This window comes from Emys orbicularis, chromosome 4, assembly GCF_028017835.1.
Source record: "Emys orbicularis isolate rEmyOrb1 chromosome 4, rEmyOrb1.hap1, whole genome shotgun sequence".
NCBI classification, from domain to species: domain Eukaryota; kingdom Metazoa; phylum Chordata; order Testudines; family Emydidae; genus Emys; species Emys orbicularis.
Genome location: NC_088686.1, coordinates 114,329,640 through 114,357,465, shown reverse-complemented (window position 1 = coordinate 114,357,465; position 27,826 = coordinate 114,329,640). Strand labels below are relative to the sequence as shown.

Below are 27,826 nucleotides of genomic sequence, written 5' to 3'. Positions count from 1 at the left end.
CTGCAGCCTGCTTGAAACAACACTTAGGGTGAGAAATTATTATTTGTAGCCAGGATTCCTTAGTTTATTAAGCTTAGTTTTGTTTTATTTGCTTAGTAATCTGCTTTGTTCTGTTAGGTATCTCTTATAGTCTCTTAAAAATTACCTTTTGTAGTTAATAAACTTGTTTTTTGTTTATTCCAAAACCCAGTTTGTGCAATTCATAACTGGGGGTGGGGGTGGGGGTGGAAAGCGGTGCATATCTTCCTCCACATTAAGGGAGGAGGAGAATTTCATGAGCTTACGCTGTCTGAATTTCTATACAGCGCAAGACACTATAATTTTGGGTTTACACTGATTGCAGACTCTGTGATTCTACAGCTGGGTGTGTCCCTACCTGTGTGTGTGCTGGAAGGGAGCTGGAGAGCCTGACACAGCAGCACAGAGTGTGTGCGGGGGAGGGACCCAGGCTGGTGGGACAGGCAGGCTCAGTGGGACCCCAGCACATCAGGTGGCACCCCGGAAGGGGGGTCGAACCCATCACAGAGCTATCATTCCAAAAATGATGATCCTTTCTGTAGACAAGTTAATGTCACCCAGGGCCGGCTCCATAGTTTTTGCCACCCCAAGCAACAACAACAAAAGCCGCGATTGCAATCGGGAACTCTACCGCCGCCGCTTCATTCTTCGGCGGCAATTCGGCGGTAGGTCCTTCCCTCCGACACGAACTGAGGGACCCGCCGCCAAATTACCGCCGAAGAGCCGAACGTGCCACCCCCTTCCAGGGGCCGCCCCAAGCACCTGCTTGCTGGGCTGGTGCCTGGAGCCAGCCCTGATGTCACCGATCTCTTACCACACACTGTCTCCGGACAGCAGGGATCTTCTGAACGGGGTCGTGTTTTAGGAACAAATCCTTCTTTAGTGCAGTTGACTGGCAGAGACTTAACACAAGAGTGGGGTGAACAAGAGATATTCAAGGTCGCCTCATTGCAGGTGCAGTACTGACAATCATGTTCCCATTTCTCTCCAGGCTGTGCAAATAAAAAAGTGATAGTTCAATCAATTAACAGAACCTAGAAGTAATAAATTAATTAGAAATGAGGGTCTGCTACAAGCCAGAATCTCTTATCCTAAGGTCTGGTGTTGGGCTGTTTATATGAAACCCTAGAGACTCTTAATTCCAAAGGGAACTGAAAAGATCTGCATGATAAAAACATGCTGTAGCCTCTTCCCTTTCTCTGCAGGTGTGTGTGTTGGGAGAGAAACCTGAAGGATCTATGAAAAAACAGTGATTTTCATTGGCTGCCAATTTTGCGTCAGTATCTCAGATGAGGATTGGAGTTATGAAGCATGGTCAAAAGTCAGAAGGCCCATTGTTTTCCCCCACTATCTCTACTGCACATTGGTATTGAGTTCTGCATTAAAAGAATGAAAAATTCTTGCAATCATATTTACAATCGGTGAAGGCATCTGGCTATTGTGTAAAACAGTTATTCAAAGAACACTTCTTCATAGATCCTATTCCTTACCTGTTTCACTAATCCATCAGGTCCAATACAGCCTACAAAATAGAACAATTGTATAATTATGAAGGTCAATTCAAGAATATAATAGAGCTGGAGAGAGTGGCAGAAGCAGAGAGAGAGAGAGAGAGAGAGACATACATCAAAACCAGGATCTGGGAGGCTTTGAAAAGGGGACCTGAAAAGAATGAGCCATGGCTGAAAAGCACAGGTCAGCCATCCAAAAGATCTTGAAGATTTTCTGTTTATTACTTCCTGACTCAAAGGCTCATCCTTCTGCATAAAAAGAGGGGGGCACATTCCCCCTTAAGAACTTACCAGAATCATTTCTGAGCTGGCCAGAAAAGACCACCCAAAGGCTACATTAGACACTTCCTTTACTTTTCCCCAGAGCTAAGCATACTGTTTCCATAGTACACTCAGCCCCTGGGTGCAAAAGATCAGGCTAGCGAATTGCAATATGGATCCCTAAAGTGGTAGTTTTAAGCTGGTGTTTCATCTTTTCCCACCTTTTATATTTTCTTACCGCAGACAGAAACACAAATACCATCAAGATTATTCAGCAGGATCTTTCCATCAGGGCAGTGACACCCTTCAACAAGCACTGGATCCTTATCTTGCAAGGGGATGGTGGTTTTCCTGCATGTACATAAGGAAAGATGAGTGATACTGAGCTATTTTCATCCGCTTTTTAGGGCTGATGTAACACAGAATTTTGAGTAGAAATTTGGCCTAGGGGAGTTAGGCACCCAAATCCCATTGGAATTCTGACTCCCTTAGGCTTTTTTGAAAATATCGGCCTTTGCCCTTGGTGCTTAGTAAATGACCCACCTGCTGAAGCATGTGCTTCTTTCTGTTCCCCCGCATGGCTTGTAGATCTGGTCTTGAGAACATTTGGCTTCTGTGGAACATTTATAATATGCAGATTAGAGTGCCAGCTCTGTCTAACATTCATGGATACAAATTATAATGTATTAGATAAAATATCCCACCCAGACGAAAACACAAAGGAGGTTGTTTCCACTGAGGGGTTCTGTTGTGTTTGCAGTCGCGTAAGCTAATTATTCTAGTAATTTAGAATAAATGGTTCTGACAAGAAGAGGCAAAACAAGCAGAGGGAAACCAAATGTATTAAGCAATATTGCCATCTAGTGATGAAATTGTAGTTAATATTTTAACAAGCTAAAAACCATTAATGAAACACTGAAATATAGCCAAGTTCTGATCTTTTTCCCCGCCCATGATAAACCCTTGAATAAAAGCATTACGACAGTGCCTAAACTAGAATGTTATGAATGATGGGGCTGAATTATTAAGCCAAATTCTTCTCTGTGACATAAGTTCTGAGTAACTCCACTTAAGTCAGTGGGGTTGCTTTTTATTTATGCTATTGTAACAGAGCAGAATCTGGCCTGCAGACTTTTTTAATGCAGTGGATTGTCTAGGACTCCAGAGCCGCTCCTCTAACTGATTAGAGAGTGTGTGAGGATGCAGACATGCCTGGAGTGTGCGCTGAATAGGGCTGGTCAAAATTTTTCTGTGGAAACTGATAGCAATTTTTTTTTAACCAAACGGGAAAAAAATCACAGAACGCATCTGCTTTCCTCAAATATTTTTGTTTTCTTTTGTCAGAAAGCCAAAAATCTGAAAATCAAAAAACAAATTCTGTTTTTGGCAGTTTTCAGTTTTTTGATAAAACAATAAATTTTCAGGGGGGACAAATATTTTTAAACCTACCCTGGTGCTGAACCATTCAGAAGACACTATGGGCCCACATTCTCTCCTCATTTACATTAGTTCTGCACTGGCATAACTCCACTGATTTCAATGGCGCTAGTCCTGATTTGCTCCAGTGCATGTGAAAGAAGATGCAAGCCCTGTGTATCTTCCAAAATGGGAATATACACATTTAAACAGAAAGAGGAATAGAATAAAATAGCTTCCACTCCAGCAAAGTCTTCCCCAACTCACCACACTGCCCGTTAGTTTTGCTCCTCCAGTCAACACAGATTCCATGGAATCCACACAAGGCCGCATAGGTCTGAAGGCTTTGGCATTCGGTCTTCTGGCGTAATGCTGAGCAGCCATCCACAACACAAGCCTCATAGTAAGGTCGAGGGGGAACGGCACTGTGACAGCCTGTCAAATTCCTTATTAAAGAAAGACAAGGGACTTGTTTTTCAGAGCAAGTGTTGGCAATTTCATAACAGGAATTCTACTCAGAAACAAGCATCCATCAAGAAAAACTGTCTAGCTGAAGACCCGACTTTAAAACATTCTGATGGGAAATGTTCTCTCGATACCAAATATCCAGCATAACTATCAATGGAAACAAATCAGATTTTCATCTCAATTAATGATGACTTCTGTCTCAACATTATTTATAGCACCTTGTATTCCCAGGGTATGTCTACACTGTGGCTGGCAGCGAGCCTCCCAGCCCAGGTAGACCAACTTGCGCAAACTCTGCTTGAGGTAGGGTGACCAGATGTCCCAATTTTATAGGGACAGTCCCGATTTTGGGGTCTTTTTCTTATATAGGCTCCTATTACCCCCCCACGCCCTGTCCCGATTTTTCATACTTGCTGTCTGGTCACCCTAGCTTGAGGTAGCATGCTAAAAATCGCAGTGTGGCTACTGCAGCTCGGGTGGGAGCTCAGGCTCTCAAGCCCACCCGACCCCCTTGGTCTGAGCTCGGGTGGCTAGCCTGAGTCACCACCGCAGCCACAACGTCCACATTGCTATTTTAAGCACAGTAGCTCAAGCAAAGTTAGCACGAGTCTCTCTATCTGGGCGAGGGGGCTCACTCCCAGCTGCAGCATAGAGATACCCCCACTGAGCTACCTGATAATAGATTGAAACATGACAGTAAGGCTCCTTTGCAGCCGTAGTGCTGTAATTCTAGGTACAAATATTTTTCCATGGATGTGCTGTTTCATTTTGGTAATCTTATTTTTAATAACAAAATTATTTTAAAAAATTAACTATTTGAACATACTTGATAGTGCCCATTTTAATTCACAGTTTGCAGGCAAATAATCAAGATACCCAAAAACGTTGGCCTAAGTTGTCCAAAGATGACTACTTATATCGGATGCCAAACTTTAGACACCTTAAATCCCCTCCTCAGAAATCAACTCTGGAGTGTCCAGTCTCTGAAAATCAGAGTCCCAAACCACTAGCCACTGTTTAAAATCTGTGCCCTCGATGCCTGGCTAAATTTACCATTCTTTAATTTACTTTATATTTTAAAGACAATTCACCCAGTCACCTTGTGAAGTACAGAGCTGCCTTCTTGTAGAACTGATTATGTACATAACACACCCGGGAGTGTGTCTTACCAGATGAGTTTACAAAGAGCACTGGGAGCACAAGCTCCCACTTTGGATAATGAGGTCTCTGTCCGAGCTGGCGCCAGGGCACTTAATTCACAATTTCTGTTGGTAGGATCTGGCACTCTCCAGTCTAAAGCCATCTCCCTGAAGGAGTCTGCAATCTCACCATTCCTCTTCATAGCATCATCAGACTTTTGGTTGGTGCATGTACCTGACAGCAATATAAAGGCAAGTTGCGTAATGGTTAAAGAACACAGAGCGCTTCTATAAGAGAGGACAGGGATATCCACACAAAAGGAACAGGGAAAGTTTTAACTCCTGTTGGAAGGATGTCAGGCACAGGGCCTTGCTTGAGTTCATAGGAAGAAAGTGTCTGGAGGAGAAGAAGGCTAATATAGCTAGCTTGGCTTTTACCTGTGACAAGTACAGTTAAAGTGTCAGCTAATGAATTCTTCCAGGTGACTTAAGTGATTGAGACAGTTCTGCCTAACACAGGGCTCCCTAAGGTCTCCTAAAATGGACTTCATGAACATTCTTGAGCAGATATGATCAGGCGATGGGGTAAAGAGTGAAGGAACACTCTCTCTCTCTCTCTCTCTCTCTCTCTCTCACACACACACACACACACACACACACACACACACACACACACGCAAACCCCTCCAGACACCACCAAATGGGAAAGGGTAAAAGGAGGTGACTTGAGACTCTCTTACCACCCTGACCCCACTGAATAGGAAGAAACACGTTAAACTGTAGTGCTAAATAATCTTAACCTGAGGTAACATAACTTTGATACAAATAAGGGAAGAACAGTTGGTCTATCTGTTAATTAAAACTGAATGTAACACTTACCACATTGCCCCAGGGTATTGTTATAAAAGGTGCTGAAAGGGAGTTTTATGTAAAACATAAGTCGTCCATAGGAGACATACAGTTTTTGTTCAGGTATTTCAACCACAACGTAGAGGCCAGAACTGGTTATGATGATACCATTCTTGGAAACATTTGGCACAATCTTTTTATTGTTAAACAGAACCTAAAGGGGCAAGTCAAAATCCCTCCATGAACATCCTTATTATGTTGCTTAGTGTATACATTTTATATTTCTGGAAGGCTTGGGTAAATTCTGCCCTCAGAGAATTCTGCAATCCCTCCAGGTCTAGACTGCTGGTTGTTTGTTGCCTTTCAAGCATTAATATTTTTGTTATTGACTTCAGGGAAAATATTAGCAGCAAAATAAGACATGGTGGTGATTTGCAACAAGTGTGATCAATTTTCATCAGACTGTTTTTCTGGATCACTCACTGTTTCATTTATGGTCATTTCCTTACGATCAGAAATTGAATAGATAATATCAAAAACCCCACAACTGATTTACAGTATATGGCTTATATCATCAAGGGGCTATTGCTTTCAGGCAAGAGAGTACCGGTAAATCATGGGCCTGATCCAAAGCTGAAGTCTCACTGGAAATAATCCCATTGACATCAGGGTCTTTGGATCAGACTTCGTAACAACAAAGCCCAAAATGGCATTATTTATTATTGAGGAACAAATATATACACCAGACACAAATATTCACTAATATATGGAGTAATATCAGGCTCTTGAAATAGGCTGGATAGTCAGCCCTTCAGTCTGACACCCTCCAGCAAACCACAGAGCAGGTAAGGGCCTGCAGTGCAAACTTCCCTATATCGCTATGCTAACATGCCTTAGCCCTAACCTAGAGGGACCACCTCTAGGTGTAAAAGAATAATGTAGCTTCCAGACCTTTTCAATTGGCTTTTCTGTTGAAACTCCCAATCTGCTACCATAAATGTCCCTGCTGTAAGAAACTGGGTAACCCCACCAAATCTTTAATGGGACTTATTTGTATTTTGCGATAGGAGAACAAGATCCCACAATGCTAGTTAGTACCAATTGTGGTGATTGTTTTTGTGATGTAGGTGCTTATCACTGGGAACTGGACAGAGAGCACCAAACAAGTTTGACAGGGGCCACTGAGCAGCCAGAGAGGAACAGATAATAAAAGGGGATTAAATTTCCATGAATTTCCCACCCACACATCTCCCATTTCATAGCCCTTCTCTACAGTCGAAATTTTATAATATGCAAATTTTCATTGACATTTTCCCAAACTAACAAGGAGAGCAAATATTTCACAGAACTGTTTCTGAATTCCCCCACTACACCCCCCACCCCAATTTTGATCAGCTGTATTCTTGATCCTGATTGGGCCCACTAGGCAGTAGCATAATAACAATACCCAGACAGATACTGTAAAATACATTACCAAGTTGGTTTCTTTCCTATGTTCTACTGCTTGTGTCAGAATCACCATGGAATTCTTATAAAAAATGACAAGGGACTTTGAGCAAATTGCTCCATCAGTTGTACCACAGTAGTAGTTGTCCATGTGAATCCAGAAGCTCTGAGAGTCAGGCTGGATTGGCTTCACCAGGAGATAGGTGCAATTCCCCTGGAAATTATAATATGTTCCATCGAAAGTCACGTAATGTTCATTTCCCCACCCACTGCATACACCTAGAAAGTAGAGACAGGCTTAAAGTTTGGTTTACTTTGGGCTTTCCAAATGTATGTTTTGTCCGTGACATTTGAATCCTGCGACATCTAATAGAGTTGCATCTTGTCATACAATGTTTCTTTGGCCAGTCTCATAGCATGACTTTTTCTTTGATTTCATCTCCACTGGTTTACTCATTTTAGTGGTCTGGTTTTGTAGTTCTACCAGGTTCCCCATGCCATAACAAAGATGAAGTGTCCTCTAAGAGAAGGCCACAAGAAAAGTTGTATAATAAGATACAACATATTTCGGTTTCCTACACATCCCTGATCCGATACAAACACTTTCTATATCCTCTTCTTTCAAAACTCACTCACATATGGTCCTTTCCCATCCATTCTATTTTCTATTCTCACTCCCCTACTGTGCCATATAGCCCATTGCTATTCCCTTCACTCTCCATCCTCACTCCCAGACCCCTTCCCTTTTAGTCTCCAGACCCAAACAGTCCAACATTGCATCTTAGCAAACCCTGCTCACCTGCAGCCATTTCCACATCTGTATATCCCACACCTATAATATACAGTCCTATCCTCTCTTCATCTCATCCCATTCTGGTACATCCCTGCTCCCTTCAGCTTCCCATCTCCCCTACTTATTGTATTTACTCCCTTACAATTCCTTCCTAATATTAATTTTAGAAAGCTACACAATAAAAATGTCTGGTTTACGTTCTCAAACTAGTTTGCTTCTGCCACAGTGATATATACATTTATGTATGGAGCAACCCCCTTGAGCCAAGTATAATGCAGAGCACAATTGGAGCACATGGATGTACATCACTTGAGACTCAATTGAAACACCTTATGAAAGTCAGAATCTCACTGCAATATTACTTACACTGACACTCAAACACTTCACAGCAGCCAGTTTCATCATAGTGTTTTGTGAGTGGGAAACCATTGACACAGAGGTTTAATAGTTGAGGAGGGCAATTCACATTGGACAGTTTAATATCATTTCCACCTCCCAAGCAAGTGGCAATTTGACAATTTCCGAAGTCCCATGATTCATTAAACTGTTGACATTTTAAAAGAAAGAGGAAGGGAGGGATATGCATGAGAAATTAGTGTCATTTCCAGAGCTTTAGTACATGTAGGGAACAGGTCACTCAATTAAAAACCTAGCATGCAGAATTTACTATTCATTCATTCTTTAACTCTGGGGCTCTTAAAACATACTATATGTAATAATCAATGTTGACTTCATACCTATTTCCATGCTATACAATATTTTGTATAAGACCCAGTGTTGAAATCATGACCACTTCTGATCTTTAAAGACCAGTTTGAAGGAGTAGTTTCCTAGTTTAGTTTGCAGCTTGCAAGGAGGGCACAAATATGATCCACCTTTGCATTGCCCAGATGCTCTGTTGCCAGGTGCAAGGCAGAGCAGTCTCATGGATCATGTTGTTGTGTGCCGTCCATAGCTTGATATGTAATTTTTGTTCACTCACCTTTCTAGGAGGACTGAGATATGGACAGTCTCTCATAGGAGTTACTTTGGGAGCAGATGTGTTTGCTGCACTTGCAGGAGTGTTTTCACAACGTCCATTCTGTAAAGCTGAATCACAGTGGTCGCTGGGCTGCTCAGGAGCTGTGCTCGGTCTTGGAGTGGTTGCACATTCTCCCTGGATTAATTCACTCTGACATGAGGCATTACATATGGAGTAAAAACACCGACCCAAACCATCAGTTGTCTGTGATATAATATTCCCTGCGAGACCAGAAAGTAAATTACTAGAATTGAATTGCCCATGTGTTTGACATTCTTTTCCGGTAATGTTGTCATGAATTATCAGTCTCCATGTGGCACAGTAGCACTCTGAACCAGAAAATTCCTCTCTTCTCCCACATTAGCTACAAGGTGAGCAGTAAATTTTACTGGCTTGGGATGACTATCTACAGTACATCTCATGGCCATAACCAGTTGTGATAGTCAGTCTACAGTTCTCTGAATCCACCATAGCTGGCCTCATCCCAATGGCAGAGACTGGGAGAACCTCTCATTCATTCAACATGCAACTCTTCTCCTCCTAGATAAGTACATTAGTCGGAGTTGTAAATGTATACCAAAGAGAAGCATTTGGCCATAAGGTAATGTTTGCTAGCTCCACTGTGTGCAGTGTTCACAAAACAAAGTCAAGGGGATGGATGGCTCAGGATGCTGGCAACAGAAATTGCATGGCCTTTCATCAACCATCTTTGGGAGAAAGTTCATATTCCATTGTGGATTTTGAGCCTTAAGTTCTAGAGAGTTTGGGTCCAGGGTTTGTAATGTAGTCCACTGAAGACTGGATCTGGATGAATGGATCAGATCCAAGTGCATTACAATAGAAAAATACAGAAAGAGTATCTGGCTACGGTATTTTGAGAATGACCAGTTTAAGGATATTTTAGCCAGTTCAGAGATCTGACTGGCTGAAGAGCAATGATTGCTTTAAAATTAGAGAACTGACAACTCCAGCAGCGGGAATGTGTATTTGCTCAAGAGCAGGTATTTTACTGAACAGCCAAACATTTCTACCTATATACAAAAGTGACAAAGATGAAAGAAAGATTAACTTAGACTGCTACTCACCCTGAGATATCAGCTGTCCATTTACATTGCAGTAGCATGGGGATGCCCTTGTTACTGCTGGTGTTGATGTGGTAGAAGGTGCTTCTATAATGTTCCCTACTCCTACAATAATTAAAAGCAGGTGACATTCTAATCCTGCATCATGGACCAGAAGATGCTAAATTTAATCCCCCATCATCTATACATTCTATGTAACTGCAACACATGGAAAAAACCAAAGACTATAGAAAAAGGAAAAGTCAAATTCACTGGTCTTCATTTCCCTAGATCCCTCTTTTATCTCTCTTAAACAAACCCTCTTTGCCCTTTCCAATCCTCCAGGACCTCACCTGACCTCCGTGACTTTGGGGAAGTGATTTCCGATTCTTCATCTGTGCTTCCCTTGGGTTTGGGCCCTGTTGATTTGGAGACATGCAGGTTATTCAGGTGGTGTTTAACCAGCCCACTTCATTCTTCCTTTGACTTCTCGCTTTTTTTAAGCTGTTATTCCATTACATGTCCTCTTACTGCTATCTCTGCAGTGAAGAGGCTACTGAGCACTTTGCTCTATCCCTTGTCATTGGTTCTCCCACCCGGTTGCTTAGAGCAGCTATATTCTCTTTTCCCTTGTCCAAATTTATATCTTTGGTCTTTGTGCAAGAAGCAGTACGTTGGGTAATTTTACTCTTTTATTTTGCTTTCCTTGCTATATTAATGCTTTGTAATTTCTCCTTCTTTCCATTTATTTGTTTTTGGTTGATTCCTGGTTTCAATTTCAGGTCTTTAAAAAGCCTTGGGTGCAACCACATTGATCTTTCACTCCCTCCCTGCCATGTTTTCTTTGCAATGGGAGTATTTTTTAGTTTGTCTTAAATATGGGGCCTTCCAGAAACAAACAGCTGGCTGGAGGTGCTTTTCTTTGCAATGATGCTCCATGCGGATTGGCTAACTTCTGGCTGCAGGGCAAGTGTAGCAGGAATAGTGCTGTGAGGAATGAGATGGGGCCAGGAAAAAGGTTTAGAACAAAGAGTTGGCATTAGAGCTATACGATATTGGTACTGTTGGCAGCTGGGTGCAAATTAGAGCAGCCCTGGTGCCGCTATAAAAGATGTACTGGGAATCTGAAAAAAATGGCATAAAACCATCTTTGCCCCCAACTGTCTGGTCCTTCAGCTCAGCCAGACTAGAGAATGTGACTCCATCTCTCTGAGACTTGTACAGTCTTGAATTATACACAGCTCTTACACGTACACTGTATTATACATATGGTATTTTTCAAGGACTAGGAATCTTGTCACAATTGCAAACTTTGATATCAACTAAAATACACCAAAATTTATATTAACAAACTCTAGTACCTGACTCCTCTATAGCAGGCACCATTGTAGGAGATGTTCCACAAGGAATGAATGTTCTAATGATATTCCCATTAGGGCCACAGACAGCCTTCCAGCAGCTGACCCCATCTGTTTGACTGTATATACTTTCATTTAAGGTGTAGGTCTTTTCCTGGTAGCAGCAGAGGCAGTCTGAGGCAGTGAGAGGGTAAAGGCAATGGCAGCAGATAACATCACACCACAAACCGATATGAACAAAGACAAAATAACCCAGATTTGCCGTAATCCACCCCAGACCATCAACTGTAAAGTAAAAGGTGCTCATGGCTGCAGCATTCACTCCGTTTCTTGATGCAAAGATGTGCTTTAGAATCTAAATTTCATTTTTTAAAAATAGATCCCACTTTTGCACCACGGGTGGCCAGAAAGCTGGCTTGACTAGCTCCCTTGTGTAAAGGGAAATACTGGATCACAGAGTCATTAGTAGCATAGAACTGCTATTTTAAGCCAGCCCTGCGCATAACAGGCATTCCCAGAAGAAAATGGGTATAGTTGGGATGTCCATATGCATTGGCAAGATCCTCTATGGCTCAGGGCTTTCCAGGAAGCTATTGGACACCAACACCCACCAGCTAACAGGGCAGGTAACCACTATCAACAACTTTAAATACACGAAAAGCCTCTCAGATCTCCATGAAATGTGTGCTGAAGGGAATAAAGGGGAAGCTGTGTGGTCCAATGAATAGAGCATGAGACTGGCATTGCAGAGAGCTGAGTTCTACTTCTAGCTCTACCACTGACCTGCTGTGTGACCACAAGCAAGTCACTTTAGCGCTGTTTCCCCACCCACTCTTTGTCTGTCTTGTCTATCTAGATAGCAGGCTCTTCAGGGCAGAGGTGGCCTCTCACAATGTGTTATGTACAGTACCCGTCACAGTGGGCCCCATCTCTGCTGGGGCTTCTTTGTGCTAACAGAAAACAATTATTAATCATTAAGCTGATGGGAAGGTTACCCTTGGAGTCCTCTGTGCACAGTTTTTCTTTAGGGTTGCTGTGGACAAACAACAAACAAACATGATTAGTGCTTTATTGCCTTAAATCCTTACAGAGTAGCAAAATACATTCACAACTGTATCCAATTAAAAAGAGAACCACCTGAACTGCAGAGATTCCCTACTAGCAGAGCCCACGTAATGCCTAGCTAATAGGCGATCTCTATCCAAACCTCTTACCATCCCATTGACCTACCACGACATGCAGTCGAGCAGCGAGACACACTCCCTTCTTTCCTCATCGTAATATGGCTTCTCAGTGCTGCATTCTGGGTAACAGCCTGGAAAGTGAACAAAGAGCATGGAGTCTTTTGTCTGAGTAGTAAAGACCCAAATGCAAACACACACACTGAAATAGCTGTAAAAGATATGTATTTGTCTTCACAGACAGAGCTGGACTTCTTCATAAATAGATCACCTGTCCCTTCTTTTTCTCTCCCTATAACCAGCAACTATTAGTTGACTCTAGATGACCAATAATTCTCTTATAAACACAGTATTAGTGACCCTCTAACTCTGCAAGACTTTGAAGGCATCAGGCCAAGTTTGTCCTGACTTACACCCCTTGATGTCAATACAGTCACATGGGGAGTAAGTCAGGAAAGAATTTGGCCAGTGGTGCACTGGGGCAGTTTGATTAGTCTTCCAAGGAAAGACAAAGTGACCCCATTGCTTAAGACATTCAAAACAAAATTGGACCAGTTTAGGCCCCTACAGTAAAGCACTTAAACATGTGCTTAAGACCCATCAAAGGCAAACAAGAATTACCTTCTAAACTATACAGCAGGTTACCACATTTGCCCTGTGGATTCCTGCAGGTCTTTAGACAGGGGGCTCCACACGGCCTATAGAACCATTCGTGTTTGTCAGGTGGATTGTAGTAATCACAGAACACAGCTGAAAGAGAAAAAATGCCAAATCTCAGATAATGGATAAGGTCCATGTTCTAATTCTTTAAAGCAAGAGGGCTTGTTAGTCATGCACCTGCACAGCAGTTAGGATTTTATCCTTCTTATCTTGAATATAACTCGCTGTATGGACAGTACTTCTTAATGTGCATTTCCATCTGCGAGTACTTACGACAAATGCTAGGTCTCCTCCAGTCAATACAGACGCCAACTCTATTACAGCTCCTTGAATAAGCAGCTACTGAGGTACAGAAGCATTCACAGTCTCCCACGCTGTCACAGCCACAGAAGTCAGACACACAAGACTCATAATATGGCATCGGGTTGATCTAACAAAATAACAAAAACTCTGTTATAACACATATTCCTTCTCAGTACTTTGTCTTCAGAGGAGACAAAGGGCTCTAAAAATCTGCCATTCAGTGTCAGTTTCTTTGGCAGCATTTGGATGAGCCTATGAGGGAAGTTGATATTTATATCTTAAAGGTATCAGGCTATTTGACTAGCATTTTAAGCTGCCTTGTTTTCATTTGCTTGAATTGTTTTGGTAGAGCTGGACCTTATAAATTTTGTGATTCAAATGTATAAAATGATGAAACCTGCACTGAAGGTATCTTTAGAACATATGCTCTGTAGCATAGGACTAGAGCTGTTTAGAACAGCTATCTATTGTGAGACCTTTCTAATAGGCAGGTATCACTTCAAAGTAGCTAGGATAAAATCCTGGGTCCACTGAATTCAACTGGGCCAGGATTTCACTTGTCTTTGGCAACCGTATGCTATATTATCCTAAAGGTTTCCAGCCAGTTCTTAGATATTACCCTCTTCTAGCCAAGCATTATCTTTTGGGTCTTTGGTCACTTAAAACAAGTTTCACTCTATATTTCCTTGAGAAGGATACAATGGGATTTCACTGGTGTAACAGTGAAAGGGTGGTCTATGTAGCTCTTCTACTCTTGTGTATTTATGTAGCTCTCTTCAATAGTAATAGGATTTGTGTATGTAAATCTGCTGCACAGAGATGACAGAAAATGCCTCTGAAGTGTCAAGAGTATTGGGATAATGAGAGAGATCACCTTACTGTGGCAGGCCCCAAAGACATTGCTCTTAATAATGCTGCAGTGCTTTTGTCCCAGTACAGATTTGAAAGGCTGATCAGCACACAGGTCAGTCATGTTTATGTTTGAGCAGCTGCTGGTGACTTTCCAGCTGTTCCCAAACTCCTGCACTCTCATCTCCACTGACTGCCCTCTGGTGGTAAAGTCATTCTTTGAACGGCCATCAAAATCACCGCAAAGGCCACAGACTTTGCCCTGAAGAATTTATACAGATTTTAAAACAAAATGAGGTCAGTTTTTGCACAGAAAATGAACTAACAAACTGCTAGTAAAAGCCTAGTAAAAATATTTGCAAATTCCAAACATTCCCGAAAACACACCAACCTGCAGAACACATCTTGGAAAGAACTGAGGTATAAGTAACAAGATGTAGCCATTAAAGGCCTGTATAGTCCTGTACTCTGTCCTGGCTTTACATCTAGCTTCAATAATTTGAATATTTCATACTGATGTGATCATGAAATAATGTAACTATGCCAATAAATTAGTGCCCTCTTACTCATTAGAATGAATCTGTTTTCATGCCAGGATTTTTAAACAGGGGCTCCATTTTTGCAGGCATAATTTTTAGATGAACCCTCTCCGCCTCCAAAACTAAAAAAAAAAAACCCTCTGACAATTCATTAGTGAAAGAAAAGCTGACAGCACCATTAATCATTTGCACATAATCAGGGCCGGCTCTGGCTTTTTTGCCGCCCCAAGCAAAAAAAACAAAAAACGGGAAAAAAAACCCTGCGGGGCGGCCGGAGCGGCGAAGCAAAAAAAAAAAAAACACGTGCGGGGTGGCCGGAGCCAGGGTGCAGGGGGACTCCCTGCGCTGCAGACGTGCCCCAGGCAGCTGAGTGTGTGCCCTGGCTACCGGGGGAGGAGGGAGGGAGGGGGGGAGAGAGCGGGGGTGGGAGAGAGAGAAGGGGGGTGGCCAGGGCTTCCTTCAGCGGGGCGCTCGCCATGCAGCCCCTCCTGTCGCGCCGCCTACCGGGAGGGCTCCGCGCCACTCTGGTCAGCAGGAAGGGAAGGACGAGGGCTGCCCTGCCGGGCTTGCTGCAGACCTGGCACCGGCTGGGGTAGACGGAGCATGCAGCCTGCTCCCAGCAGGGCGCTCCCCTCCTCCACGCAGGGCAGCTGAAGCGGCGAAGCAAAACAAAAAACAAAAAAACCTGCGGGGCGGCCGGAGCGGCGAAGCAAAAAAAAAAAAAGGATTGGAGGGAAGCCGCCCCTTAGAATCTGCCGCCCCAAGCACGAGCTTGCTCGACTGGTGCCTTGAGCCGGCCCTGCACATAATTGGCCCTCACAGAAATGGAGGCACAGTTTGAAAATCAGTGCCTCAATTGCTGCACTTGTACCCACCTGGAAAGAGGGTGCCACTAGAACAATTACTGTGGTCTTTTGGTCCCACATGAAGGTCATTCCCTGGGAAGTTTCAATCACAATATAAACCCCCCTGAGATCCAACTTGTAATTCTTTACAGCATCTGGCTCAGTGGTTATCTCCTGAATTTTTCCTTCCAGGAGTCTGATTTCAATGTTCTAGAATAAGGAATTAAATGCACTGAAGGAAACAAGAATGAAGTCACAACTGACTAGGAAACTTTTATCCCATTCTGTGCAGGAGTCTCATTCAGATCCCTGCATCACACCCCATCCTATTTCTTCTACCCTTGAACCTCTGCATCTTGGCCAAGGTCCCACTGGGACAATTTATACCCATGCACCATCACTGAAGTCAACAGGGCAGAATTTGGTCCCATGACTCCATGGCCACAGCATCTTTCAGGGTAGCTTCCTCAAAAAGCCTTTTCTTGGTCACAGAAATCCATTTCTGCTGGAAATTCAGCTGCCATCTTGAGTTCTGCCTTAGCAGCTCCCTGAAGCACACACTCAGATGTGCTGGAATTCTCTTTATTATGCCTGCCTGTCTCTTCCTCTTCCCATCCCTTAAATGTCAACACTCCCTTCACACATTCATTTGTTGTTGTCTTCCCTGCTTCCCTCCCATCTCCAGCTTAAATACCCAGGCCCCCTGCACCTGCTGATCTACTCCGCATGCCCATCCCTTCCCACCCTCACCTACCACTGCTTTTTGGCCATAGGGCTTCATTGGGGACATCTCTAATATTAGCTGCATCACAGTATTAGGGTATAGTAAATTCATTACTCACAAAATTAAGTCAGATATCCCATTCTATCAGCTCCTCCCACATAATCCAGAGTTAAGGCTGGACTCACCTCCAAAATCAATGTGATCTTCAAGGAACAGATGGAGAGTGATTTCCCACACGCATTGTTCTGAGTTACAATTCGGAAGGTGCCATCATTGGGGTTATTGGGGCAAAAGTCCTTATAGAAATAAAGAAAAGCATATCTGATCTTGTTATCTAACTAGTGCATGTCTTAGGAATGTCCACGAGGGAGTTGTAAATGAACTATATTTCTAACACTTGACTCCACATTTCTTGTCTTTTTTTTTTTGTTCAAAAAAAGTTACAGGTGGGATTTTCAGAAGCACTCAGCATTGGCCTGTCTCTTCTCATGGTGAAGTCAAGGGAAAATTTAACAGGGTGAAGAGCTAGGTTAATGCTGAACACTTTTATAAGACCCCACCTGACATGTCCAAATATATACAGTAAAACCGTTCTGTAATGCATTTTTCACTCTACACAGGCTCTTCACTATAAGCAGAACTGCAACCTCTACATTTCAAAACACTGAAATAATAGAGGCCTTGATTTCTACCTCCCCGCAAAAACAGTTTCACTGAATCCAAGGTCAACTCTGAACGTGGCCCTGAGTCAGCCTCCACACCTTCCCCCCCCCCCAAAGTCATTATTATCTCCTCTCAGATTTCCTTTTTCAGTTAGCTTGGCAGTCTTAGCAGAGAGACCAGGGAGAGTGAGCCATGGTACTCAGCTGCCAATCAGAACCTTCTCTTACAGATACCTATGCATTATTCACTCAGCTCAAAATCCTGCATCCTGTGCTCAGCCTCCTGTGCGTCAGCTCTCCCTGGAGAGGATGCCTCCTGCTCTGTTGCTCCTACTTGAACCCAGAGACTGAAGTAGAGTTTATAATTTAGTGTCCCAATTCTACCAGGGGCAATGACTAGTGCATCTACATGGCACAGGATTCATCAGTCTTGCTCTACCCCTAAAATCTCTCTGTGTGATAACTTAGAGGGAGACGCCAAGGAAGTAAGTGCCCCTCCTGATTGCCCTGCCCTTTTGTGGTGGAACATCACCAGGTCTGATATAGTTTGGGATCTCCTATACCCATGCAGAGGTAGAGGGGCAGGATCAGTGCCTATTACCTTGTGTGTGATAGCCACCTAGTTACTCAAACAGCACTGCAACTTGAGCCTGTGAAGAGCAACAGCTCTCAGACAGGTAATGATGCTTTGTTACCTGAGCTAGGATATAATCGCAATCTCCCATGAAATCAAACTTTTCTCCATCGAAGCTCAAGTAATGTCCATTTCCATACACGGTGCACGTTCCCTGGCAAGGGTTCTCTGTGCAGTTCCACTGTCTGTTATTACATGTGCTAGGAGATGGAAGGCAAAACATTACGATCTTTACATCAAAAATGGTTTTACATAACTCTGGGTAGATACAGAATTATTGAAAATTTCAATTAATCCCTTGTAGTGGATCACAGAACACAGTGGCCTCTCATATGAGCAGTGTTGGACTGTAAGCTACTTTGAGGCCTTGCTTTAATATTGGCTAAACAATCACAAAAAGAACATGAATGCTGAATATTGAGTGTCAAAGCCAGGCTGCAGGCAGCCAGATCTAGTAGTTAGAGCCAGAATCCACAATCACAAGACAGGAATCAAAAGTCAGCAGGATCAGGATAGCAGGAGGTCAGAAGCAAAAGACAAACTGGAGATCAGAAACGAAGTTGGGAACCTGGGTCAGGTCACCAGGGAGATCAGAGTCAGGAGACAAACTGGAGGTCAGGAACCATAAATCAGATGGGAGGAATCAAGCCGGGTCAGAACACTAGGAAATTAGGCTCAGACAGTAGGATGCATACAGTATAGCAGGGTGAGCCCAGTTGTTCAGACAGCTTCCTGCTGCTGGCTTCAGTAAAGCCAATCAGCCCTAGGAATGCACCAATTGGACATTGGGGTGGAGCCTCATATTAAAGCTAGGATTCATTGATCCTAACTAAGCTGCTGCTAGGTGGAAGGTTGGAATTAGCTGCTCTTATAGGCCTGGGTTCAAGACTGTGGATCATGTCATTGAGACACATATTTGACTTCTACATTTTGATTCTTTTGGTTGTTTAAACTGCATTAAAACAACTAATGCTGCTTTCCTTTTCAATATTTGTTCCAAGACCTTGCATACAATTGAGGTCAAACTAACAGGCCCATAGTTTCCTTGATCACTTTTTCCCTCTTTTTTTTTTTTTTTAAATAGGCACTATATTAGCAATTCTCCAGTCATAGGGTATGAACCCTGAGTTTACAGATTAATTAAAAATCCTTGTTACTGGGTTTGCAATTTCATGTGCCAGTTCCTGTAATATTTTTGGAGGGAGATTATCTGCTCCACCCATTAAGCTGTTTGAGTTTAACGTCCACCTCAGATGTGCTAATTTCTACTTCCATATTCTCATTTCCATTAGACACCCTGCCACTACCCCTAAGATCCTCATTACCCTTATTAAAAACTGAGGCAAAGTATTTGTTTAGGTGTTGGGCCATGCCTAGATTATCTTTAATCTTCACCCCCTCCTCAGTGTTTAGCAGGGGTGGGCAAACTTTTTGGCTCGAGGGCCACATCTGGGTATGGAAATTGTATGGCAGGCCATGAATGCTCACAAAATTGGGGGTTGGGGTGTGGGAGGGGGTGAGGGCTCCGGCCTAGGGTGCAGGCTCTGGGGTGGGGCTGGGGATGAGAGGTTTGGGGTGCAGGAGGGTGCTCCGGGCTGGGATCAAGGAGTTCAGAGGGCAGGAGGGGGATCAGGGCTGGGGCAGGGGGTTGGGGTGCAGAAGGGAGTCAGGGATGCAGGCTTTGGGCGGCGCATATCTCAAGCAGCTCCCAGAAGCAGCGGCATGTTCCCCTTTCCTGCTCCTATGCGTAGGCGCGGCCAGGCGGTTCTGTGCGCTGCCTTGTCCGCAGGCGCTGCTCCTGCAGCTCCCATTGGCCATGGTTCCCAGCCAATGGAAGCTGCGGGGGCAGCGCTTGGGGCAGGAGCAGCGTGCGGAGCCTTCTCGTTGCCCCTACGTGTTGGAGCCAGAGCGGGGACATGCCGCTGCTTCTGGGAGCCGCGCAGAGTGGGGCAAGCCCCTAACCCCGCTCCCCAGCTGGAGCACTAGAGCAGGACAAGCCCCAGACCCCGCTCCCCGGTGGGAACTCGAGGGCCGGATTAAAACATCTGGAGGGCCGGATGCGGCCCCCGGGCCATAGTTTGCCCACCTCTGCTATAGAACCTTGTACTATTAGTTTTAATCTCCTTTGTAAGGTCCAGCTCTGCTTGACTTTTGGCAATTGTCACTTTTTCCCTAGGCTTTCTGACCTCCAAGAGATAGCTTTCCTTGCTGATCCAGCCCATCTTCCATTCCTTGTAGATGTTCTGCTTTCTCTGTTTGAGATGCTTGCTCATCCAGCTTGGTCTGCAACCCTTCCCTATGATTTTTTTCCCCTTGCTTGGGATGCAGGCTGCAGCTTTGACTTAAAGTAATTCCAAGCCTCCTCCACATTCAGATCCTTCAGTCCAGTCCACTTTTCTAACTTGTTCCTTTAATTGTTTGAAGTGGCTGGTCCCTGTGTAGAGGGGTTGGTAAGGATGGAAGCTGCCAGCAGCCTCATCCCTGTAATGAGAGGTCACAGTCTTGCTCTGAACCAGGCAGGGATTTTCATGTTTCATGCTCCAGGCAAGTTATGTGCATGACCAGTTCACAGAAGTGGTCAAAAGTAATTTAAGGGTGAGATGATACCTGTTGTCACCATATATGCATATGAATTAGTGCAATGTGGTGCAGAAAGGAAAGGGTAACACCTTTCCCCTTTTATTCCCAGTGGAAGTGTGGGGTACTGAAATGAAGCCTCCATAATGGATGGGAAGATCCAGCACTGATCTCAAAATACATCCTGCTTCTGTGCATTAACTCTCATTGTTTTACTGGCCTGCATTTTACGAGTTATTACCTTATGAAGAAACAAGTTATAAGACTTTGTGGAATATCATACCATGTGTTACAGCGGACTGTGATACTTTCCCCAGGGTTATAGAAATTTCCTCCATGGACACACGGACACTGGTCCTCAGCAATGCAGCCCCCTTTACCATCAGATACAAGTCCATTGGGGCACAGGCAGCCAGAGACACATTCTGTGACATACTGTGAACATACAAATACAATGCAAGGTGATGTATTAATCATCCAGGAAGGAGAAAGAAAAAGTGGAGACAATTAGTTCTGGTTGCTACGTTGCAGTTGCCAAATCAGAAGTCGTGCTGGAAGCCTTCTAAGAATCAGGTCTATGAGATTCACTTGGAACCCAACTATTTTACAGATCTATGGTTTTCTGTACATTAATTTATTCTATACCAGTGGGAAATAAGATTTTAAAAATCATCAAATCAGATTGCTGCATATCTATTAACATGACAATACAGACAGGGCATGATGACAAAGTGGGTAGCTATAGCTTCTCTACTGTTATCAGTGGAAAAGGTGGTTTGTGAGCAGTGCAATGTTAGCATTTGTTAAGCACGATCATGCATGCAAAATAATAAATAAGCCATGCATCTTCTTTTGATATGAATTTATCCCCTTACACACTGCATATCCTGTGTCTTACAACTTTTCTGACACTCAGATCCAATTGCTCCTGGGCCAGCAGAGCTGCAGTCGAAGTAAAACATAGGAGCAGGACAATCTACAAGAGGGAAAAGCCATTACAGAAGGGTCAGTTGGTGAAACTGGAATGGATGCCATCAAACAATTTGTGCCAGCCTAGACATTTCCCAAAATACATAATTGAGCATGTCAGCTAGGATCGGGGGAATTTCTTTGATACAATTTTGAGCTGTTGGCTGAATTCAAAAAGTGAAACTGACAGACATTTTTTGTCTTTTCAGATGTTTTCCCCATTGATGAACTTTACAAAGAGTAAATATTTTTCTTTTTCTATAAAATGTAAGACTAATACTCCACTGATTTTCTTTATGAAGATCAGTCTCCAGAGGTCTCAACTGTACTTGTTCAGATTTAATATTTTTTCTCAAAATAATTTCCCAATATAAACAAAAATGTTCACAGAAAATTTTCATTTTGGTTGAAATGTTTTCATTTTGAAGAAAAACCAGAAACAAAACATTGTACGGTAAAATGTTTGGGTTTTGGTAACATTTTTCAGTTTTTGGTTTTAAAAACTGATCATTTTAAGTTAAAATGGTTTTGGAAAACAAAAAAAGTTGTTAAGTTTTCTGTTTAGTTATTTGTTAAAAACAAAAATTCAAATCAGATGGTGTACAGGAAACTCCTGTCCCTTTCCCCTCATGGGAAAAGGGTTTCTAGCCTTATACTGGGATGTGTGTCAAATACAGCCTGGAAATCCTTTGGAGCAGCCATTCTGTAACTCTCAATCCCACATTGGTAGTGTTGAGAGACTTCCCATTTAGAATCCTCCACCCTCTTGCCATTGGTTATCCCCATATCTGTGCCCTCCCACTTCGGTATAGAAGGGGAGATGCCAGGCTTAGACAGGAGCATGCTGCAGACAGCAGCTGCTCCCCCCTTCCTCTTGATCCAATGAACCTTGCTTCCACGTTATGGTTTGAATAGACTCAGGGGGACAGGGAAGCATGGATCCCCCATCCTTTCACACCTGTCAGTTTCCACTGGCTTTAGCTTCTCTCCACTGAAGAATGGAGTACCCAACCCTGGACACAGGAATCCTTTGAGTCAGGTGCTGGCTTAAACCAGAGAACCAACTCTGTCAGGAGCAGAGCCAGTATGAAGCTACTGATACCACTTGTACCTTGTATGACTGATTTTTTGTCAGCCTATTAGGGATCCAGGGAACAAGCAGAAATATGTATATCGGATGACTAAATAGCCTAGCCTTTGAAAGCAAAGCCAGCACTTCACACTGACAGTCAACGCTGAAAAAAAAATCTGCTTCCACACCTTTAGGATGCAAAAGACCAAGTTCCTCCCTGAGAGGTCTTCTGAGGGATCAGTAACCAAGCAGTATTAAAAGGTCTTTATATTTTTTATCTATAGCAGATCAATGGCATGATATAGAATTGCTTGTGAAAGAACTCATTCACACATATTCATTTGTACACAACTGGACAAATTCCTCTACCCTGTCAGAGATTGGAATTATTTGTGATATTGGAATAAATGTCCTTTTTGGAAAAGAAGAAACACAAAGGTGATAAGCACCTCACAAATTCTAGATTTGTATTCATTTGAGATGATGTGTTCAAAAGGACAGGGAGTCCAAATGAACCATCTTTCCGTCTTTGAAGGACTAGTTATTAAGATGACCTGAAGCATCTAGAAATGAGAAGTACCCTTTTCTCATCTCATGAACTTTGAGAGATATATCTATTTTTGAAGAGTTCAGCAAGTTTGATGACATTTTTATAAAGAAAGTTATCAACAGGCTAATACTCATCTCTATAATTAACACATTTCAGGGAGAAGCAAGACATGCATACAACACAGCTATCTGTTAAAAAAAACCTGACAAATACTTTGAAAACCAATTTAAATTCTAAATTACAGCTCAATGGTAGAATTTAGCAAAATCTCACCTTTTTTCATTATGGCTTCTCCAATGCAGTCTAATCTTCCTCGAATACATTTGCTAAAGATATTTTATAAAATGAGAAACTCATCAGTTCTTCTCACATTTATACGAGAAAGCAAACATTATCTAAAAGCTCTGCCACTCATGTGAATATCAGTCACACCACAGTGAGTGGTTCATGTAATCACCCATATGCCAAGGTGGAATTGTCACTTCAGAGAGAGAGGAGGAGAAGGGCATACAACTCTTAGGTTCTGTTCTCTCACTTGCAACAGACTTGTTTTATATCTTTAGGCAGTTCACTTCAGCTTTCTGCATCTGTTTCTCCATGGTACTTACTTACTTAAGAGGGGTCTTGGGATGCTAAATTAATTAGTGTTTATAACATACTTTGAGATCCTCCCATGAAAGGGGCTATATAAGTGCACATTATTATAATTAGCGATTCTGTTATTCGGTGTAATATATTGAGCTGGTTGAAAATGCCAGTTATTTGTCATGGAAAATTTAAATCCTTTTATTGTTTTAGTTTTTGTCAATTTCTTGATTATTCAATGCTGGAAAATTTTGATTCTCAAAGGCCATTTTTGGCTCCAAAGCATTCTGTTTTGGAAAATTGTAAAAATGTTCTGTTTTCCTTTCTCATTTTTCATTTCAAAAAGAAGACATTTTCAGTAAAAATATTTTTTTTCCATAAAAAGTTGTAATACTGGCAAAAAGCCATTTTTCACCAAAATTACAAAAAAGTGAAATTTCAGTCAATCCTAATACTGCATGAGGAGTAATCCTGAGGCCAGGCCATTCATAAATCTACCATTGTGTCCCACATTTGCTTCCACCCTACCATTCTTTTTTTCTTTTTCTGCAGCTCATTATTGCCCCCCCCCACTGCCCTCCGACCTCCCTGCTAATGTCACTTCTACTCTGCTAGCCCCTCTGACCTCCCTCCTCCTGACTTCTGATCAACTCTCCATTTCTTCTCCCTTTCCATGCACTCCACCCCTGCCCATTGCAGCTAATCTCTCTCCTTGCTCCTACCAATTATGTGTGGCTCTCACCTCCCATGTTATAGAAGCCATTTGTTCACTCTTAGAGCACTTGGACTTAACCACTTTGGGGTTTGTCCATTGGACCATGGTGGAACCTGACCCAGTATTGTCAAATAGAAAATCTCATCATTCCTTGGTGTGATATGAATTCGTTCAGAGATTATTACTCTCGTGGGCTGCAGTGTACGTTTAACATGACAATCCATCTACCATACATTCTTCAGTTCATCTGAAACAACTTACCACATGAGTTTGTCCTCTTGGAATGATTTCCCAGCTTGAATTGTCTTGTCTTTGTAGTAACATGGACAGTCTTCTGGAGACACACATTCATCAGCATTTAGGTAGGTCTCCTTGGGACAACCACAGCCCTCTACAGGAGTGCTCTGGACATTACACAGCAGATCAGGCTCGCTCAGGGAGCGGCAGGAGTGGTTACAGAACTTCACATCGTAGCTGAATACCATCGTTTCAGGACAGTCCTTAGAGACATCTTTACAATACAAATAAAATAAGGACTGAAATGGGCTTGTGACCTGCAGTGTTAAATTATCACCTCTGCTCTTGATGTAGGAGATAACTACATATACTTTTCCTCCTAACGATGAAGGCTCTCTCCAAAGGAAAGTGTTGGAACCCGCCTTACCTAAGGTATTTAGAATTAATTAGCCAAAACGCTGAAATATATACAATGCTATCACATGTCAGGGTCCAAATACTGCATACCTCTAATATGTCCTTATGTTTAAAAATAAACCTGTGTTCTGCATTACTAATGAGTGTCACAGTTCAGGGCAATTGCACCTGGATTTCCTCTCTGTGGTCCAGCAAGGGCATGCACTCTAGGCTCCAGGCTCCTTAGCTATCATCTCTCTTGGGCAAAACCCCACATCTCTCTCCCTCCTCACAGGCAGAGGTGCTGGAACAATTTGTATGGTGGGGGTGCTGAGAGCCATTGAACCAAACTGTCAACCTTGTATAGAATGGAAACCACTTCAAACCAGGGGGTGCGGCAGCACCCCCAGCACCTGTAGTTCCAGCACCTATGCTGACCAAGGTTTTTCCAAGCTGACAGTTCCCTGTGTTGTTCCCCAGCAGGTCAGACTGCCTAAGCAGACCTGCTTTGCTTTTTTTCTAGATTTAGAAACAGCATAATTGCCCGTTACGTTACCACACTGCTCTTTCTGAGCAAAAACATTTATTCTTAGACTCATAGACTCATAGACTCATAGACTTTAAGGTCAGAAGGGACCAATATGGTCATCTAGTCTGACCTCCCGCATGATGCAGGCCACAAAAGCTGACCCACCCACAACAGAATCTTCCAGCCTGCGACCCCTGCCCTATGCTGCGGAGGAAGGCGAAAAACCTCCAGGGCCTCTGCCAATCTACCCTGGAGGAAAATTCCTTCCCGACCCCAAATATGGCGATCAGCAGAACCCCGAGCATACAGGCAAGATTCTACAGCCGGACCCTCATTTTACCCGCGATGGCATGTTAATGCCTAATTGACTAAAATCACGTTATCCCATCAAACCATTCCCTACATAAACTTATCAAGCCTAATCTTGAAGCCAGAGAGGTCCTTAAAGCGAAAGCATTAAAGAAAACAAATGAAAAATAATAAAAGAACCTACACACATGCTAATGAAGCTTACCGGAGATCACCCTCCCCTGCCCAACCCCAACAAGGGCTCTGGTAGGAGTCAGTCCTTCAAACCCCACACAGGGGCTTCTCTGTGGCTACAAGTTCATAACTCCTTTTGCTCAGAACAAGAACCCTCATGAATAGGTCAAGTCCTTCCAGTTCTTCCCAGGAAAGACTGGGGCCTCCCTTGGATAGAAGGTCCTGTCTGTTTGCTGGATCAGAAAGCAGGGCCTGAGTCAGTTTAAACTCACGCTATTTTATCCAAAAGTGCTTTCTTTGTCTGTTGATAGCTAAAGCATCCAGTTTGAACCAGTATATGCAAGCCTCTCCGGGTGGTGGCACCCCACTGGAGGTGTTATAACCTGAGAGAATTTGCCTAATTCTCCCCACACACACACTGTTCTTTGCTCCTGGAGGAGCTGTGGTCACCCTCTCCCATGAAATTACATACAGTCCCTGGCCCACAATGATACATAAATTTAGTACAGTACGATCTACCAAAGATATGAGACTCTCCAATTAGGAGTAATTTGAAAAAAAAAATTAACACTATTATTGTACGTGTGAAGTTGAATGGGCAGCTGCCAGAGAACTCTCTGTTGATGACATGCTGTTGCCAAGGCCACTACATGTAGGTTCTAGAAGCTCTCTGGAGAAGAATGGAAAGACGGAATCACTCTTGGAGCATCCTTTGGGAAAAAGAGAAGCAAAGTCTTTTGGCTTCTCTGCGTGGACTGAAAGGCGAAGTATCAAGTCTAACAGGGCTCAGTTATGCTTCTGAGCAAGTGGAAGGCTGATCAAACTGCATGGGCTAATGGGGAGGGCATCTTCCAATCTCTACACCAAGTATGTGGTAAAATAACCTTGGCTTACACTGAGAGGTAAGTGGCTCCTGCCATTTTAGCTCATGCCAGATTACAGGAAAGAGCCAGAAAGGTGGATATAACCATAAGGTGGGGCAGTGCAGTGTCCTCTGCGGCTATCGGTCAGTCCAAGGGCCTCTAAAAGGGAGTGAGACTGGTGGTTTAGGCAGTGCAGGTCTAAATATAATGAAGGGCTGGGCCAAAATTTGGAGCCATCAGAGGGACAAACGCTGCTCCATCCTCCTGTTTTTGCTGAATAAGTAACTAATTCAGGGATTAGAGCTCTACTGTGGGGTTTTCTGAGAAGAAGATGTTTGATTATACTGTTCACTGTTAAAGATGTGTAACCTTTGAGGTTTGAACTGCCTTGCATCTGGCTGCAGTCCTGCCCTTTTTTAATATCTCTGCAGTATCTGAAAGAGCTTTGGAAATCAAAGCAGTGTGAAACACCAGTGAAATGGAGCACAATCTGGCCTATTTACTCATTCTCTCATGAATAATGCTGCACAACAGACTTTATTCTTAGCACTGGTATGTTCCCAAAAGGGTACTTATTCTTCTTTAAACAAGTCTGAAGGCAAAGAAGTATTGTGAAGGTTGAACAATCAGTATTTTTTTCCCAGCCTTAGAGGGTAAATTGGGTATTGTTTGAAGCTGATATTACCAACTTCATCATGAGTGAATGGAGTTTTGTTTCTTAAACCAATGCTACAGCTCTCTCCTGCTTTTCATAATGTAGTTCCTAACTTTTGGCACACACTGAAGTGCATCTTGTTCCACAATTCTTCACCTGTCAGGAAAGCTTTCAATAGACAGACACTATATATAATACATACAGCTGTATATTTCTATTCCAATCAGCTGTAGAATACACTGTGTTCCTTTTGAATTACTATACCAAAAGTTTGTTAAATTGCTTGTACTGTAATTTTAAATTCTTTCTACAAGTCACTACTCTAATTACATTGTTTACCACATCTGGAAAATTCAAGTAGCCTCAAAGGCATGTAATTAACCAATAGATAGACAAACTGTAGTAGATCCAAGGGGAATCTAAATTGCATATATACCATTATCTTATAGCTTTATAT

General features: G+C 42.9%; 1 protein-coding gene across 1 annotated transcript in view; it reads right to left on the bottom strand.

Moving 5' to 3' along the window:
* LOC135877797 (mucin-5B-like) overlaps positions 1 to 27,826 on the bottom strand; it is a 66,070-nt gene that overhangs the window by 7,220 nt on the left and 31,024 nt on the right. Inside the window, exons 16-39 of the mRNA XM_065403348.1 lie at positions 24,468 to 24,717; positions 23,180 to 23,232; positions 21,191 to 21,291; positions 20,599 to 20,750; positions 17,800 to 17,938; positions 16,628 to 16,738; positions 15,749 to 15,928; positions 14,360 to 14,596; positions 13,456 to 13,612; positions 13,144 to 13,272; positions 12,572 to 12,656; positions 12,337 to 12,374; positions 11,345 to 11,515; positions 10,337 to 10,402; positions 8,884 to 9,143; positions 8,268 to 8,445; positions 7,137 to 7,387; positions 5,693 to 5,876; positions 4,844 to 5,048; positions 3,474 to 3,652; positions 2,334 to 2,403; positions 2,029 to 2,141; positions 1,509 to 1,540; positions 833 to 1,010 (exon numbers count right to left, since the gene is read on the bottom strand). Coding sequence (XP_065259420.1) covers positions 833 to 1,010; positions 1,509 to 1,540; positions 2,029 to 2,141; positions 2,334 to 2,403; positions 3,474 to 3,652; positions 4,844 to 5,048; positions 5,693 to 5,876; positions 7,137 to 7,387; positions 8,268 to 8,445; positions 8,884 to 9,143; positions 10,337 to 10,402; positions 11,345 to 11,515; positions 12,337 to 12,374; positions 12,572 to 12,656; positions 13,144 to 13,272; positions 13,456 to 13,612; positions 14,360 to 14,596; positions 15,749 to 15,928; positions 16,628 to 16,738; positions 17,800 to 17,938; positions 20,599 to 20,750; positions 21,191 to 21,291; positions 23,180 to 23,232; positions 24,468 to 24,717 — 3,519 coding nt within the window. The remainder of the gene's footprint in view (positions 1 to 832; positions 1,011 to 1,508; positions 1,541 to 2,028; positions 2,142 to 2,333; positions 2,404 to 3,473; positions 3,653 to 4,843; positions 5,049 to 5,692; positions 5,877 to 7,136; positions 7,388 to 8,267; positions 8,446 to 8,883; positions 9,144 to 10,336; positions 10,403 to 11,344; positions 11,516 to 12,336; positions 12,375 to 12,571; positions 12,657 to 13,143; positions 13,273 to 13,455; positions 13,613 to 14,359; positions 14,597 to 15,748; positions 15,929 to 16,627; positions 16,739 to 17,799; positions 17,939 to 20,598; positions 20,751 to 21,190; positions 21,292 to 23,179; positions 23,233 to 24,467; positions 24,718 to 27,826) is intronic.